The sequence below is a fragment of the Morone saxatilis genome, unplaced genomic scaffold, assembly GCF_004916995.1.
Source record: "Morone saxatilis isolate NCDOM2014 unplaced genomic scaffold, NCSU_SB_2.0 Contig12, whole genome shotgun sequence".
Taxonomy (NCBI): Eukaryota; Metazoa; Chordata; class Actinopteri; family Moronidae; genus Morone; species Morone saxatilis.
Genome location: NW_023339674.1, coordinates 12,865,892 through 12,883,995, shown reverse-complemented (window position 1 = coordinate 12,883,995; position 18,104 = coordinate 12,865,892). Strand labels below are relative to the sequence as shown.

At 38.3% G+C, this 18,104-nt stretch overlaps 1 protein-coding gene across 16 annotated transcripts in view; it reads right to left on the bottom strand.

The window, feature by feature from the left end:
- adgrl2a (adhesion G protein-coupled receptor L2a) overlaps positions 1 to 18,104 on the bottom strand; it is a 93,394-nt gene that overhangs the window by 34,313 nt on the left and 40,977 nt on the right. For 12 of the 16 annotated variants that reach the window (XM_035653266.1, XM_035653265.1, XM_035653270.1 and 9 more), the window contains exons 4-6: positions 7,672 to 7,781; positions 2,605 to 2,619; positions 682 to 1,482 (exon numbers count right to left, since the gene is read on the bottom strand). In XM_035653266.1, the coding sequence (XP_035509159.1) occupies positions 682 to 1,482; positions 2,605 to 2,619; positions 7,672 to 7,781 (926 nt within the window). The remainder of the gene's footprint in view (positions 1 to 681; positions 1,483 to 2,604; positions 2,620 to 7,671; positions 7,782 to 18,104) is intronic. The other 4 variants (XM_035653272.1, XM_035653274.1, XM_035653267.1 and 1 more) reach the window with 1 other exon arrangement.

Genomic DNA, 18,104 nt, shown 5'->3' with positions numbered 1-18,104 from the left:
TATTGCAGGCATAGGGTAGCCTGCCCCTCGGGTCTTGACAGCTAAATTAAAAACATACGCTGCTGATGTGACCCTGGATGATTGATCCCTCTTCTCTTGGGTTTACCATCGGAACCTTGAATACTTACAGTCCACCTACAGCGTGATAAGTATTTTCTTTTTTAATGGCCGATGGAGATTTGGAGTTTCGGCATCACTTGGGGAATGATCTAACCTTGCCCCAGGCCAGACTTTGCACCTGTCCGGGCATGTATGTTTCCAGAAGTGAAAATATAATCTCTCTCTCTCCCTGCCTTCTCTCTCTAAAAAAAGGGATATGCTAGCAGGGGTCCCTTGAGTCTTAGCACCAGGGACTCAGGGAACGCCCGGATGGTAAACCTCCCCAAATCCCCTAGATACTGATCCCTTATGATTTGGTAACTGGCTTCGAGGTGTTGTTTACCACACAGCCCCACTCACTTCACCCCCCGAGATGCTTTCCTACACTCCAAAGCTTCCGTAACATATCTAGCACATATTAGATTCTAAATTAAAAATCAGTCAGCTGTGACACTTGATACATAGGAGAACACTGGAGGAATATCAAAGTGCACTTGACAGCAACTAAAAATCACGATTTCAGCACTGCAATTGAACATTATTGTCTGTAAAAGAAATGATTCTTTGATGATGGGTTCTTACCATGTGCTGGATCAGGTGGGCCAAACTCCAGATTGTATCTCAGGATGTAAAAATTATTCCACACATAGAGCTGGTTATCTCGCGGATTGTAATCCACAGCTGCAATGTACTGGTACTGGTTGGGAAAGTGGATATCAACGTATTCCCCACGGTTCTGTTTGGTATTGTAAATGTAATCGATCAGGCTCTTGCTGACCTCACTTTCATTGTCTTCATAGGTGGAGCGGACCACATACAGTACTCCACAAACCATAAAGGCATTGGAGGCGGAGCGCTTATCATAGGCCGTGTCCCAGGTAGCCTCAAAACGTAGCGTGTAGGGGTTCAACTGGCTGATTACCATCATGCCGTTGTTCTGCTCTGTGGCGTAGATCACCCACAGCCCATTTTCATCTACCGCCAGGTCAATGTCTGTTTTTCCACCCCACTTGTAGGGCGATGTGTCATGGTAGTTGGCATTATTGATGATCGCCTCACCACTTTTGATTCGAGTCCGCAGGTCAAACTTCACAATGTTGCGGGTACGCTCCTTGTTGAAAAACACGGCCCCGTCATAGACCACAAATCCCGTCCCATCCACCCGGTGGGGTAGCTTGTATGTGATGGTTTGCCGGGCATTTTGGAAGTCATCCAGGGAGGAATACTCAATGAGAGTGTCTGTCCTATAAGGAGTCCAAGGCATGAAGTAGATTTTGTCACCGGCTTGCAGTGGGTCTTTGCACCAGGCACCAGCTTGTTGCTCCGCTTCAAATAGAAAGGAAGGATCACCGACAGCTTTCAGAGTCCCAGGACAAAGAAAAACTAGTAATGGGAAAAGAGTAGAATAAGAAACAGACACAGGTTAACATGTGAAAAATAGAACCATACAAAACTATACTGTATATATATATATATACATACATCCATATAATCTCTAATGTCTTCATTTTGTTTTATAGGTTGTCCACGAGGAGTGGGGACAGACACACATTAAAGAGTGGCCAAAACACAACTAACACTATAGCCAATATTCACAAGCAGTATAAGGATTTTGGTTTTGTGCATAGACAGAAAAAAAGGAATAGGAAAGTTATTAAGCATAATGTTTAAATATATAAAGTAGTCTGAAACAAAAAGAAGCTTGGCCTCATCGACATTTACTGTTGGGAGTAGAACACAAATGAGGGGTAAAAAGAACAGAAACAAAACTTAATGAAACAATTGGTCCTGTAAACAAAAAAAAATGCAGCCAACTAAAGTCACTTGGCAACAGACGGGAGAGGTTATGAGAGAGCAGGAGTCAGCAGAGTCTGGAATATGTTCGTGTGTACTTTGATGTGTCTCAGTTACACCATTTCTACAGTATATACCTGAGAGGCTTGTCATTACGAAGTGGTGCAAATGTCACAACCATTACGATTTTTAAAACTTTCATTACGGGTCTCTTGAGGTGTTTTGGTTGTTTCTCTGAGGCATAAGGAGGCATAAGAATCAACAGAGAAAAGAGCAGCAAGTGGTCAGGTGAGAATAATGGGGAGAAGAGTGAGAAAGAGGGGGGCTCTGAAAGAACAGGGACAGTAGACAGCAATAGCTTGAAAAAAAGGGCCAAGAAACACTGTTACCATGGCATGCTATGGAAAAGGGTTTGGAAGCCAGGCAATATGAGATTCTGCTGAGTAGCAAAAGCACCCAGGGAGAATGAGGAGAGGAAGCCCCTGTGGACCTCAGCCAATACGCCCCCATTTACATCTTTTGGCTGCTTGTGTGCTGTCTTTTTTATGGCCAGCCTCACTTCCCTTGTTGCATTACACTGGCCGTTAACATTACAGGGGATTCAGGAGATAACGTCTGCGATGGAGTTGTAGGGGCCACCATGGGAAAATAGGTTTACAACCAGATGCCACACAACAAGGAGCTAGGGTTTGGATCGTGTCTGTTATTTACCTTTTTGCTCCACTTCTATTTTGAGCGTTGGAAGAGAGAATGAAAGGGGTGCAAGGGGGAAAAAAGAAAAAAATGAATTAACTGTCATCGCTACGATTACATATGCAGAAACAGGTTATGAGACATGGACAAAGACGGGTAGACCTATTTAGAGAAAGCAGGAAAGTCGTGAGAGAGATGTCGCCGTCAAGGTCCAGTCTTAGAAAAAGGGTTTGATTAGAACATCGAGAATGGTCTGATCACATTTGTGATCATGACCAATCGTAACAATTGTTTTAAAGAACAGTGGTGGATGGATTTTAAATTGACTGCCAACTACCTGTGAGTATGTGCTATTATTAATGGCCTAATTTTTTAATCAATCCTTTAATCTTTTTAATCTTCAATTAATCTTCTGAGTTTCACAGGTAAAAGATTTTTGATTTCTGTTTGATACGTAGGCGAGCAATCCTGGGATTCGAGAGAATGATATTGTATTGCTAACTGTGCTCCATTTTGATCCACCCACCACCATATACCAAGCCCAATTCCATGGAAAATAAAAATAAAGTTGGATATATATAATAGTATTATACCTATTTGGTATGTCTTTGAGATAGAATACAATAAAGATGCCATGTACTTTTAAACTTATGAAGCCATATATACACATAGAAAAACAAACTAAGTGAGGCCTTATCAAGGAAGCAGGTAATCAGTGTAAATTACTGGAGCAAAATACATTAATATAACTTGTGCACTCACTGTTGAAATATATTTAATTCCACAGTATAATACTGCACTTAATTATTATTAATTGTTATTTTGTGCTTTCCAATACAAGTCCGCTTTAAATTAGCCAACATGGGCACATTCAAAAAAGGCACTCTGAAGGCAACTGTGCTAAGAAGCATTACCCAGTCCATTAATCTAAGACAACACATCACAAGACTTAAAAAGTAAAAAAAAACTGCAACAAATTTTTAACTACAACAACAAGACTGAACATTTCCAGACAATTATTTATGACTATTTCACAAAAAAAAAAAAAAAAAGTTTTTACGGTTAGTCTAAAGCCTAGGTCAGACTAGAAGACTGTTCAAGTCATGTCTTTCCCAACTGGGAAAAATCATTAAAAAAAATGCTTAATCCCTTCCTATTACATGGTACTGAAGCTACAGTTTATATTTAGCAGAGAAATGTCATTTCACTGTTATGAAACTTCTTTGACATGAAAAGTAATTTCTACTAGTGTGGACTGATGCAAGCTATTTGATATAATGTGAGATTGATTTTTTTTCAACAATATAGTACATTTTTACAGGTAGAGATGTTAATCTCCCAAGCGCAAGACTGCTTGCATCAGTTCTTTTGCCCTTGATGTAAACCTCTATTGGTTTATGGTTGTGTCTTTCTCAGATTTCAGTCTCGGATGGAATCACAATCCAAAGGCTCAAGCGCGGAAGGCCTGCGAGAATCAACGTTGAAATACTAATTGTGTACATTTTAGGCCACTTTCTACCATAGCATAATGTGAGCAGTCATAAATTAAGTTCCCCCTGGATCCTGCAATCCTCTGGCTCCAATTAGAGCAGGTTCATGTTAAAGTTTGAATCTGTTGTAATTGTTGAGTCTGACCTAGGCTTCAGTGGCAAAAGAAAAAGGCAGTGAAATCTAGGATCCGTAAATGAATGCACGCCAGTCTGGAGAAGAAATTCAAGTGTGTTACAGCTAACTAAGAGATCAAACACGGACAGGAAGCAAACAAATTAACAAACAGTTGAGCTCTCAGAAGCCGACTCAGCCGCATATAACAGAGGAGACGAGAAGAGGACAGAGAAACATGGCATGAAGTAAGCCTGGAAGGAAAAGGACACATGACGAAGACCTGATGAAGTTAGTAGAAATGTAAAAATAGAAATAGCAATCAGTGTGATCAGAAATCGGTCAGTGGATGAAGAGAATGAGTCAGATAGCCGAGGAGGTTTCCTGCAGATTGCACAGGGAAGGGAAGAGAGTCAGTCACTTTTAATAGAGCAACATTAAAACAAACAAACAAACAAACAAACAAACAAGCATGAGACATATCACAATACCCTAAACTTTCTCCACTAGACATTGCAGATTTTCTAGGAATTCCTGCTGCCTATAAACTATTACTAATCAAATTATAATGACTGTTAATAATCACTGTGAATAATCTAGTGTTCCCTCTTCATATGGATGGATGTCTGCTGTCAACTGCAGACTCAGTTATTGGCTCCAGTGTTTAATCGAAATTAAAGCATAATGTAAACTACACTGAATAAATCAGGAGGGGAAACTGAACAACAAACACCAAAGGGGATCCAAAAATCATGCAGTTACAGTTTAAGTTCCTTTTTTTATAATCTGATCATCACTGTCACATGAAGCAGAGGGTTTACTGGCATTAGAATGTGATGAAAAATGAAAATATTAGCACTGAGTACTGTTTATGCCCACTGGCACCACTCTACAGTTTTGCAAGAGTATAATTGAAATGGCAACTTTTCCCCCTTTTTTTCACCATTTCAAAATAGCTTGCACAGAGCAGTCTTAATAAAAAAAAAAACATCTTGGCTTTTATGTTGCCTGATTCAAGCAATTACTAGAGCCAATTCAGAGGGCAATTCAGTGCCAGGTGAAGACAAAATTTACATCCTTGGCTGGAACATGAAGATAATGTTGCTAATGAGGGCAGTTCATGACAACAACCAAATTATGAAGCCAAAAGGATGAAAATGGTGGAAATGTAGGCAACTTGTTGCAAAGCCACTTGCACAGAAGGGGAAATCCAAAATTGCTTGTGAGAAGTGCAAAGGCTTAGACAATAGAATGAATTAATTTGATAGCACTTTTCATTCAGTCAGTGATAGAGACAATAACAACCTTATAATATTGTTATTAAACTCCTGGTTATATTTCATGGGACAGACAGTCTTTAAGGGGCAGCAGTTGCTATTCAAAATGAGGACACTGTCTGTGGTCCCGTCCTTGATCAGCTTAATGGGGATTTAATGCGTTTTCTTGCAAAACAACTTCTCAAGTCTTGTATCCCAGCAAATCCAGGGGATCCTAAGCTCCTGTACCACTGGAATGTTTTTAATCACAAATCTTGGTATTTGGCATATGATCTATTCCATCTGAAAACTACAAAACTGTAGTAAGGTATTTGCTATCCCATCTGAAAACAACAGTGATGGTTTGCTCTGGTGTGGAAAAGCTCAGTAAATCTTCCCCTATGATTGCCTTTTTCTGCATTAGTCTGACTCTACAAACTGATCTGGGGTATGTGGTATATGGATTTGATTTAGGGGAAGAGGAGACAGAGGACTGGTAAGAGAAAAAAAACATAACACAGAACTTGCCTGTAAATCACAATCTATCACAGTTTACAACAGGGCTTGAGTGGGAAAGGCTGGACTGGGCTTGTGTGGACTGGATCAGACTTGGGAGAACACTAAGCACTTACCGGGGCAGTTGCGATAGGATACATTCTGTGTTCTTGGTCCTATTCTGGTTGGACATGGACCTTGAGAAGCAAAAAGATGGGGCTACAGACATGCATGTTTCAAACTGCTTAGAGTGAAGTGAGGACCTGTTTGGAATTTTTGTTAGACAGGCGTTGCCAGGACTAAGAGTCCTTGGGCAGAAGTTTATTTTTCACCACAATATGGCGGTCTTGGCTGCTTTCTTGGTGCAAGAAGGAGGCAAAAGACAATCATAACAGTGGGTGGACATGAGAGCACCTTGAGGCTAATCCTACTATTAAAGTTTGAGGTAACACAGTAAGACATAGGATCGATACTTCACTTAACTATGAGGCAAGTAAAAGAAAAAAAAGAAAGAAAAAAGCCAAAAAACAAGCAGACATAGTAGTAGACGTTTAAAGTAAAAGCTACAGGATTTGGCTTTGCTCAATAAGGTGGACTCAAATGCTCATTATTGCTTATTCCATTTTTAATTACAGGTCCTCAAAGCCTTGGAAAGGTTAACCTTTAAGTTGTAATGAGTTTCACCACCTAATGATGTGCACTAATGCATTCTGATTCAACACTAAGGGGAACAGCTTGGACAGGTATACTGGTAATGAGCAATGTAGAAGAAATGTGCTATATAAAATATATATTTTATATCAGTAGGAAAATGTGCTTAAGAATAAAGGTTTATTATCCAAATTTGGGCTAAATTTCCATTTTCAGTTAAAAACTGAAACATGTCTAAAGACATCAGTGTACAAGATACTCATTTGAATCTACAAGAGCTGCCAAATACTATCTTCCGATCATTCCCACTCTAATTATTTCAGTTCCACCTGATTAGTGATTCTGGCAATTCATCTAAATCTTTGTCATTAATCAGTTTGTAAAGGTTACACAGGGGAATTTCCTTCACAAATTGCAAATGAACATGGCAGCTTAAAGGACAAAGGGCAATCTAAAGATTGTTTGGGAGCTGAATGGCAATGAATATTTTACTATCTAAGGAGTAGACAAAATGTTAACACTATCTCTTTAGATGAAATATTACCTTGTTGACTTGTGAGTGGAGCCATTCTGTTCGGTTACGTAATGAAACATCTGTTAACGTATTTCAACACCTGTTGTATGGATGTATATTAAGCCATCAAGGTGAGCTGTGTTTTGCGCCTGATAGATTTCTCCGTACCAGACTTGAGTAATGAAACACTTGCTTGCCATCATGGAGAGTCAGCATGACTTCCTCTACCCTCCCTCTATTCTGCTACCTCAAAACCAGGCTCGTCGATCCGCTGGAAACACGGCGAGCACATCAATAATAAAGGCAGTACAGAAGAGGACCAAAGGGTCTTACAGGTCATATTTCATGAAAAGTTCATGGTGTGACACAGATGGAAGAAGAAACAGAGGAAAAGGGTGCTGGAAGGTGTTGCACATGAAGAGAGCAGACTGTCTGGACAAGGGAGGAGGAAGAAATAGGACGGGATGTGGTATGACAGAAGAGAGAAAAAGGGCAGGAAAGAAGAGATAAACTGAGAATGGGAGGGTGGAGAAGGTTATCAATTCATGACAGAAGGGTCATACTTACTGTAGGGCACACACTCATACTGGACCTCCAGGTACTTGTAGGTCCCTGGGCAGGGGTCAGGGAAGACATCTGAACCCGTGATCACGATACACTGGGTCCGATTGTTGCATCTGAACAGGAAACACATTTAGAAAATATAACTCGTTTGGCTAAAGACATCAAGGTTAGCCTCAAAAATACAAAACAAATGTTCCTGACTCATGTTCAGGGCAGGGAAAAAAAAAATTCAAAAAGTAACACTGTGCAAAAAGAACACTGAACTGTTGTTGCCAGATAGTCAGGGCCAACTCCATTGCTTTCACTTAGCGCTGGCCTATTCGGTCCTTTGTGCGCTTTACTATTCCGTACGCCGTTTAAGAGCTTGAATGTGTATAGGCCAATGAAAGAATCCAAAAAGACTCTGTGGCATTTTTATAAAGTAATAGTATCTGGCTAGTCAATAGCTGGCCAACAGTGTATTACATTTACTGTTTTCTGAATGGATCTCGCAGTCACACAAGGTTCTTAAACTTTGTCCTTCCTAGTCTTGATTGAATTTCAACTGGCTACTGTGTTATACATATAACTGCTCTCTTGCAATTAGAACTCTCTGACAAAAATTTACTTTGGAATTAAATTAAATGTACATGAACAGCACGAATCAATGCGACAAATATGTATGTGTGGAAACAGATAAAGCCTTATTCACACTGGATTACAATTGCATGGGGACCTCATGTGATTTTGGAATTTACCCCCCACATCTGTGTTTAGTGGGGCGCATTTGCAAGGGCTAAGCAAAGTCTGTGTTTTACTCAATGTCCTGACTTATTGATTTGAGCTTGCTCATTCTCTGAATGGGTCTACATGCTGAGTAGCTAGATGAAGCTCTTGAATTTGCACCCAAAATGCCATCAAAGGTCTCATTAATGATTTCTACTGGAGTCTCTATAATTCTCAACCCAGAAGAGCAGAAAATACTCATTACAACAGGATCTTCCCAAAAAAGTAAAATGATCAGAGGGAGTTCTGTATTTATAGCAAAATAAGTGTAATTTATGGTACATTTTCTACACATGGGATTAATAATTGTTAGAAATCACATGGAGGACCTATGGTGAAAACAGGATGTAAAATTATTTCATTTAAAAAAAATATATATTATTAATGTTTTTATCTATCACACACACACACACACACACACACACACGTATTCTACGTTTGTGTAGTTTCATTTCACCAGCCACTCAAAGCACTCAAAGCAGTGTCACAAGTTAATTTCAGTCACTGCCTTTAACATCTGGAGAGCAGACGTTCTAATTGAGGCTGTGGTGTGCTCTGAAGCCTGGGGAATTGCAGGTGACCACCCTTTTGCTGTACTGAAATCATGATAATGACATCAATACCCCAAGCCAGCCATCTTTGCTACCAAAGGGACTTAAAATTCTATTGGCAATGCGAGGAGCCAGATCAATAACTCTGTTCTGCTGATTTAGCAAGGACCAGAGATAATATTTGTTTCTTCTTATCACAGACCAGTGAGCCCATCTACAGCAGATCATTGTAAAATGTATTACTGGTTGCACTGCACTGTGCTTTGGGTTTTGCCTTTGTTTTGGGCTGCTGAGGTAATCACTGCTCTGTGTCCAAATGTTATTAATATAATATTAGGCAGCACAGTGGATGGAGAGTTGCTTACTATTGAGGTGTATAGCACTGTACAAACACAGGGGGCTGGAAATTGCAGCTGTTTAAGTTTAAGATTGAAAACAACCATATTTTAGCTGCATACCATAAATATGTGCACTGTATTATGGTTTACAGCTCAAAGAAGAATTCAGCAACTTAAACAAACGACTCCTGTGTTCATATAAAAAAAAACACTAAATCACAATAATGGCAGGGAACGGAATTACTTGTTCCTTTTTTTTCAAGCACAGAAGCAATTCATCTCCCTCTTCCTCCTGTTCTGTTTCTCCTAATCAGCATGCATGCCAATTAAAATAGTTCACACATTTTTTTTCCAAATACATTTGATAGAGAACACTTTTTCAATTTCACCAAAAGAAATAAAAGGGATTTTATTTTTTTGCTTTTGGCAATGTTAAAGCACTATATTATATCACAGAAGCATAATGACACATATTTGTGTCTACATCTTCGTGTGTGCATCTGTGTTTAGTGAAGGTCTCAAGGGGAATTTCACTTTATTAATGACCTTTACGTGTGATAACAGATGAGAATATCAGCATATTGTATTTGTTTTTATGGAAATGAATTACTGTTTTGGAATTAAAATATGCACCTCATGCTGGGCCCATAATACGCCGCTTGTTTTGTGGGTAATATTTCATGACTCTGCAGCACTTTCCATATATTATATGGTCACTTTGATGATTCTGTCCCCTTTGCTCATGCATAAGCATATCGTGCAGGAGCAATATAAATTACAGTGCTTTATCTAACAGATTCCAATGAGACTGGGAAATGAATGCCTGGTTTATATTAGGCACATGAAACAGAATGATATCAAAAATAAAATTCATGACACTAATGAGACATAGACCTGCCATCGTTTCTCAGGCAAATGTATTAAACAACAGGACATAAGCACTGGAGAAAGAAAAACCTCATATTTCTTTTGAAACAATGTTGACATAAGTGTTGATGGCTCTTTCTGATATATTGCCCTAATTTTAGAGCTGTGGAGCAGGGGCGCCCTGATCTATGAGATTGTATGACTGTGATTCCTCCTCATCTGTGAAACCTTGGGTATCTCGTGAGACCAACTGAAAAAGCCCTAATGACTTCTTCTATGCATAGTCCTAGCCCTCAATTTTCAGAGAGAGCATGTAATTGAAATTCCCCCCATAAAAAGTTCAGCATTTGGGCCTGCCAGGGCATAGGTCTCAAAGTGCACACTAATTAAATACATGTAAAATATGATATCTCTGACTATCTTTTGATAGTCTGAGGCTATATAGTAATTAATCATGTACATAATGAATATTAAGTCAAAGAAGCTTTTTTCCACTTTTCTCCAGAGTGAAACATTCTATTTCTATAAATATCTTGACTGTTCACCAGATTTTGCTGAAGCAAAAGTGGAAAGAGTACTAATTTATTTTATCCCGTAATGCAAGAGAGAGAATAATTAGCCAGCTAGAAAAGGAGCTCAATATAAAGTAATTGTGAGGCAAAAAAATGCTTCAGAACTAGAATTTTACTTACTATTACTTATTACAGACAATACCCAGTTGTTTGAACCTCCACCCGCATCATACAACATTTTAATTTATTCAAAAATACTCTAATAGTCAGAATGTTCTCAGAGTGTCAAAAAATAGTATGTTTCTTGAAGTAAAACTAAAATAAGAGCAGGATGGAACTACTTTCCGCTTTGATTGCCTCCATTTCCCCTACCAGCCCTGTTAATCACACTGCAGTATTCCAAATGTAATCCCATCACATCTCTGACCTTTTGGGAGAGGCAGACATCCGTACAATTAGAGTGTCATAGAAAACGCTGCTTGGATTTGATGCAAATCTCCTTTAAAAATGAGCACTCCCTGCTGACAGCGGGAAGGGGCGCGATAAGATGCCAACAAGGTGTAACTGATAGCACTCCTGATACCATGTATCCACATGCAATTTAACCTTTTCCACTGCCATCATAAAGCATGTCAGAAGAATAATTGGACATGAAGATAATGTGCTAAATGAATAATAAATTGCCTTGAGTATGAAAAACTCTGTTTCCACTAACAAGTGTAGTAAAAGGCATTACTTAGGTCTAAAGCCTGCCTAAACCATAAAAGACTGTAATTCAGATCTGTTTTTCACTAATCCATCTCTATGAACAGATACAGTGTAATTTTAATCAACGCTGCAGCAGTAGATTAGCGTAAGCCTGCAACTCCGCTTTGCTCAGGGTGCACTACTCTAACCTGTGAAAATTTAAGCTTTAAGTATATTTTAATTACATTTTTTTATGCACCCCCCTACTTTTACTATTATAAAAACAATCAAATCGATTCAGAAACAGTGTCACCATTACATAGTTTGCCAAACACAGAGTTTTTATTTTTTCAGTTTTAATCTTGGTCTCTAGTTTATGTCAATGTATTGATTAAATAAGTGAATTAGCCGATATAAAGATTTTTAAAACTCTCACATAGTGCTGGGCGATGCACAAGGTTTTGATTTCCTGTATGATATGAATACTTTATATACAGCCACAACGGTGCATATGAAACAACTGCTGTAACTCATTTGTTTCTTACTGTGCAAAAGAAAATTTGAAAAATATCTCTTTGAAAACGTAAACACTTATGTCAGTTTATAGTGTTTATACAACTGTTTTAAAATATGTTGTTTAGAAAAAGAAGCCATGTCGAAGTTGTCTCTTTCAACACTTTTCAAGTTCTGTTTTTACTACGTTGCAGTTTGCACAATAGAAATTGTTTACATTCTGCACACACATAATGGCATTGAAATGTTTTTATATTCTATGACAGTAGAATAAGCCACTATAAACAGGGCCCAGTCATGCAAAAAATAAATACTGTACTGTAAAACTGCCAGATTCTTAAAACATACTGTGATATAAATTTGGTTTTGCCCACAAAAATCCGGCTAAATATTACTTAATAGGCACAGGATGCTTTTGCAAACAGTGTGTAAATTTTTTTTTGCCCAATAGCAAATATTTCACCCTCTAGTGACCTAGCCTTTGACTGCGTTTAAACTGCCCCAGTATGGCCAGATATGGAGGTCTCTTATAACCATTTAAAGTTGTGCCACATCATGTGTTGCTCATGTGCCATGACCAGTTTGGACTAAGGGCAAGATGCGCCTTAATTGCTGAATCCTCGATTGTTTTGCCCCCACTGCTCAATTTTCTATCCCTAAACGCTCCACAGCATTTAGGAAGCCTAAGCAGCCACTTGGAATTCACAATATAAAAAATAGCATCAGCAGCGAAAACAATCGCTGTGTAACTGGAGGAGAAAAGCGACATGAGTGAGGGGAGCACATTACAGAAAAAGGCACAATCTACTTCCTGGTGCTCCCAGTTTGAATTTCAATCAAATTAGCGTCTCTTAAACTCAAAGTGACCCGTCTAGCTCCATTTCATCTGAAATGCTGATGAGGTTCATGGCACAATTATCAAGGCAGACATCTCTCTCAAGAGGCAAGCCTGTTGATAGCAGACAGGCCATTGAAAAATTAAATCATTTCCAGGGCCACAAAATGGCAGCGAAAGAAACAATCTGTTGCAAACAGGACACAAAACACACACACAGACACACACACAAGATGTATAATCACCTCCAATATCAGTATATTTAGACCATTTTCTAAGGGGGTGGCCCAATAATGTTTCAGGAAATAGGTCGTTAGAAATTAACCATTAGCATCCTGCTTTCAACTTGAGGTCTGACCCAATATCCGAGTAAAACTTGTAATTACTGTCATATGCTGGTGTTTATGCTATATTTACTGGAGCTGCCAATGGTGCTCTGCGGGGGGATACCAGGCTCTTACAGAGTCTGGAGGATAGCTGTCTGACTCACATCCGTCCATCTCACCTATTGATTTTTAAACCAGCAAAGGTATATCGTCATGCCACTCAATGGAAATACTATTGTGACATTCTGCAGCTCTAAATGTGACCTTTATAAGATGGCAGACTGCAATGCTAGCACACACAAGCATAAAGCCAAAGCTACATAGGAATGGCTTAAAAACAACAATGTTAATGTCCTGGAGAGTCTAGAAAAATCTATGGGTGGACTTGAAAAGGGCTGTTCACTCATGATCCCCCCTGGCAGAGTTTGAGCAGTTTTGCAGGAAGAATAGAGAAGAATTACAAATGAGTGAAGCTGACAGAGACTCAGACCACACGGACTCAACACTAATTGCTGCCAGAGGTGCATCTACTAAAACTGAAACATAACTTTCATTATATCATATTTGTATATCATAAAATATTTATGTCATATTTGATCAGAAGTTTAAAAAAAGCTAATTTAAATTTAAATCTATTTTGAAACAACAAAACGTGGAAAGACATACATATTATGTCATTTGAAATTGTGATCTATATATCATAATACAGTGAATTGTCTATAAACTCCTATGAACTCAACTGTTTATGGATAAAATAACCGGATGCCTGTTTTTGGCAAATCCAACCAGATAAATACCTGAGGTACATAATCACACTGATGCAAAAATCCAATATAACCATAAAGCAGTCCTGCCTGACTTTAAAAAACAGCAGTCAAGAGGAGTGCAGACAGGTGAAAATACACATTTAAAAAAGTAACTAGAAATCAGCATTTAAAAGGTTGTTTTCCAAAAAGGAAAATAAGGAATTTGCCCCCAGAGCCTCCTACTTTTTCTAGGTTTTTATCATCTAAAGAGATGTATACCTTCAGATACCTTAGGTGTGAAGGGATTCCCCAGGGGTAGTTAATTATTCTTTAATTGTCTGTACATTTGTAGTACTTATTTTTTGCTATCCCAATAGAATCACTGCCTCTAACCTGGTCAACCCAATATGAAAGTTCTGGCAATGCACCTGCTTATCTGGCTGGCAAATTCATTTTTATTTTTTTCCCTCCAGTGATTGAGTTTTACACCCCTGGTAATGCATCCGTAAAATTTTAAAGTGATAGCTACCATGGTAAAAATTGCATGAAAAATATGGTATGACTGTATATTCAGTCCTGCTGCCCAACCCCAGTGTCAAAGTAAAATAACATGTTGGTATAATGAATTCCCCATGTTTTAATATGCAATTTTTTTTATTTAGATTATTTAATTCCATAAGTATTATTTGTTGGTATGATCAGTTTTTAGGCTAGTGAGAATCCCTGGCGACTGTTTCTACACTTTTTAATTTAGCACATCAACACCAATATAGTCTGGAGTAGAGAGCAGTTTCATGGCTCATGAACTTGTGTACACCCCTCTGAAACGCCCAAGCTGAATCTGGATCTTTATAAAATCTTAATCTGCAGTGCTTTAAATAAACACTAACAGCGTATGTACAGAGAGGAAGAACAAGGCAGTGTGCTGTCAGGCGGCAACAATGGAGCTCCTCAGAGAGCCTTGCAAGCAGTCCTGTCACTGATATAAATAGTGAAAGTAGCATCATTTAGTCTCCAGCACTGCCTCACATTTATTGACAAGAACTTGAAAAATACAGCAGATTACATGCTAATATAACCGGGTAATTTTAACATTACAAGTCAGCTGTTACCAACACTATTAACTTCATAATATTTGTAAAAAATCTGTCACATTCAAGCTATGCCATTACAAACTAAAGATTTTCAAAGACCCACTGGTGAATAGTAATGAATGTTTTCATGAGAATTATTAATGGTAACTAATAGCTGTTCTATAATCCCACTAGTGAATTTCACAACCTCTGTTAGAGAGCTATCTGCTTTGATCATTCTAGTCAATGATACGCTCCTTGGAAAAACCCATGGTCCACAGGCACGGCAGGACCCGGCCATGTTATGTTACAGCAATCAATGACCTTGTTATCGAATACTTACAATGAAGCTCATTAGTCAAAGAGAAATCAATAGATGTAAGCCACTTATTCATACAGTATATCTTAATATGTTCTTTTTGTGAAGATGAGCAGTCAAAATGTGTCATTGTCATCTTCACTACTCCTCAAGCTACTGCGATAAGGACGGGCAGTCAGATTTAAATCAATAACAACTAAGCACCAGATGGTTAGTGCATGTGCAGCTAAATGTTCTACAAAATAATATTCAAATACATTTGAATTACAGTTTTAATCTAGTCAACGTTATCTGTGTGGTAAGAATGTGTTGTGGTTGCAATCATTATCATTACCATCAGTGCTGATGAAGAAATGTAATTATTAAAAACTGAAATCCTGAAAAGAAGAACATGAAAAAAATCACCTCGCTGAATATTATTACCAATGAATTAATTATTTCAAACTGTACTGCCATGCAGTTTCACATCTGCTGGGGAGGTGTCCACGTGAAAAATTCCTGTACAGATTATCACCCACTTGAGTCGACTAATTGCTTGCAGCTGAATGTTCTAATTGAGCCACAACAGTCCTAAGGCTATTTTCATAAAATCATTGTGCTCATGAATATAATATGCCAGCCAGATATAAAAACAACTTGGAGTGCCAACAGGATCTATCAAACTCAGCGAAGCCTCAATCCAATTCTCCACACTTCAGGACCACATCAATTTCGGATGTTTAAAAGTGAACACAGTTTTCCACACAAGTGCTAATGTAATTTTCCCCACACACTTAAATTAGTAGGCCAGGGTAATTATGGCAACAAATATTTTTGGCTCTTCAATCCTTTACTGATGGAGACTGTACAATAGGAAAAACAATGTCTTTCCTATACGCAGTGTGTGCTGTGGGTTGCCCCACATATGGCAAATTTCAGTTGGGTTAGCCTGAGCATGAGCCAGACCAGAGTAAGGAGAAGTGAAGGGCTCAGACCTCCTAACAAACAAACACAGCATTCCAAACAGGCAGAAAATTCACATTTCTCGTTTGAGGTTCATTGTCTTTGGCAGTAGAGGCATTGTTTCATTACATTTGCTTCCTATTTTAGTCTATTTCTGTAAATAAATGGACAAAAGATTTTTTTAAAAATCACTAATTAGTCCCATATGCAATCTTGGGCGTTTGTCAAGCTGTCCTTGAATCTATTTTCATGATAGTGGACTGTTTTAAGTTTCTGATTATGCAAACACTGCCTTTACGTTATAGGCCTAAATAGGAGTTAAACTGAACATCTTAAACTCTGTGGCTCATATTCACATAAATGAGAACATAAATCTGCTCTCATACTTTCCACGGTGGTATATTTTACAAGAACCTGCACACAGACAACAAAATTATCCATGTATGGCACTTTATGTAAATATATGCAAGTCACTTTCTTGCTCAGTTGATCTCTTTTGGATTTCTTCCTGTCGTATCAGATGTGAGCTCTTGTGAGGTTTCTTTGTGTGATTTTTGAACCCACGCACCTGAGAGACACCTTTTGAATCACAGGACTTTTTCTTAGAACACACATATTTATGCCTTTGAGTACAATAGCTCGGCAGTGACATTGAAATGCTAAAAACACATTTAAAATAACATCTGAACTGGGGCCTCTAGCACTCTCAGGATATGCATATGAGGAATGAACCCGCGTCCTCTACAGATGCTGGTGGAGAGACGAGACTATTTGGGATTTGTTGTCAGGTGGCTCCTGCTGGGTCAGTATTTGTGCTTCAGTGGACTGTTTTTGTACGAGCGAGGCTGAGGGCAGCATAATACACAGGTCCACAAGCAGGGAGCATGCAGGCTGCAGCCTTTCAAGACAGACGATGTGAGTCAGCTATCTGACTTCATCAAATAGGGCTTGACAATAAACCCCCTGAATACAAGGGCTCTACTGTTTTATTTCATTATTTTTTTTATTTCCCAAGGCAGCTTGCCAAAGTTGCTGACGGCCTCATACCGTCCAATATCTCTCTCTGTGGCACTCATATGTCATTCCATCCTGTGCACTTTGGCTCAGTTGGAATCCCTATGTGACAACTGGTCTCATGTATAAGGTCTCATGCATACGGTGTTACCAGTGGAACCCTACTGAGTTGCGTGTGTGTGCACAAGACCATGTGTTTCTGTGGGTTTCTTTTCAACACTAAATCATCCTTCTTTGCACATGAGTGAGAGCCGCAGAACGGGTGGCTTTAAAATGAGGGGGCATCTCTGTAAATACTTCATTACAGACAAAAGAGCTGTGATCAATTTTTACTCAAGTCAAAGTAAAAGCTTTATCATAAAAAGGTACTCAAATTTAAAAATACTCATTATGCAGAATTGTTTTTATAATTATGATATATATATATATATATATATATATATATATATTAGGATTAATACTGCACACTTGTGCTGTTGTAGTGTGTCAAATTTTAACAATTTGATATAATAATTAAATCGATAGGATAGCCATGCATTATATTTTATAAACTGATGTTTTATAAGTAAAATCTAAATATGAAAACAAATGATTAACTATATCCATTAAATACTAATAATAATATTTGTCAATAAATGGTGTAGTAAAAGTATAAATGGAAATACTCAAATTAAGTACAAGTACCTAAAAATGTTACTTATCTATAGTAGTTGGGGATATGTACTTATTCCCTCAAATGCTATATTAATGTAGTTATTTTGCATCAAATGCTCCGAATGAACCATATTTTGCACTAAACTGCCAGATGTAGATAAATAATAATACTCCATCTGAAAACCAGTGTTTATTAAGATCTAGTGATCTATAGAAGCTACAGTTCAACATCACCACAATATGTGAACTTTTTATATCAGACAAGGCCAGCGCCATTGTGTGTGTGTGTGTGTG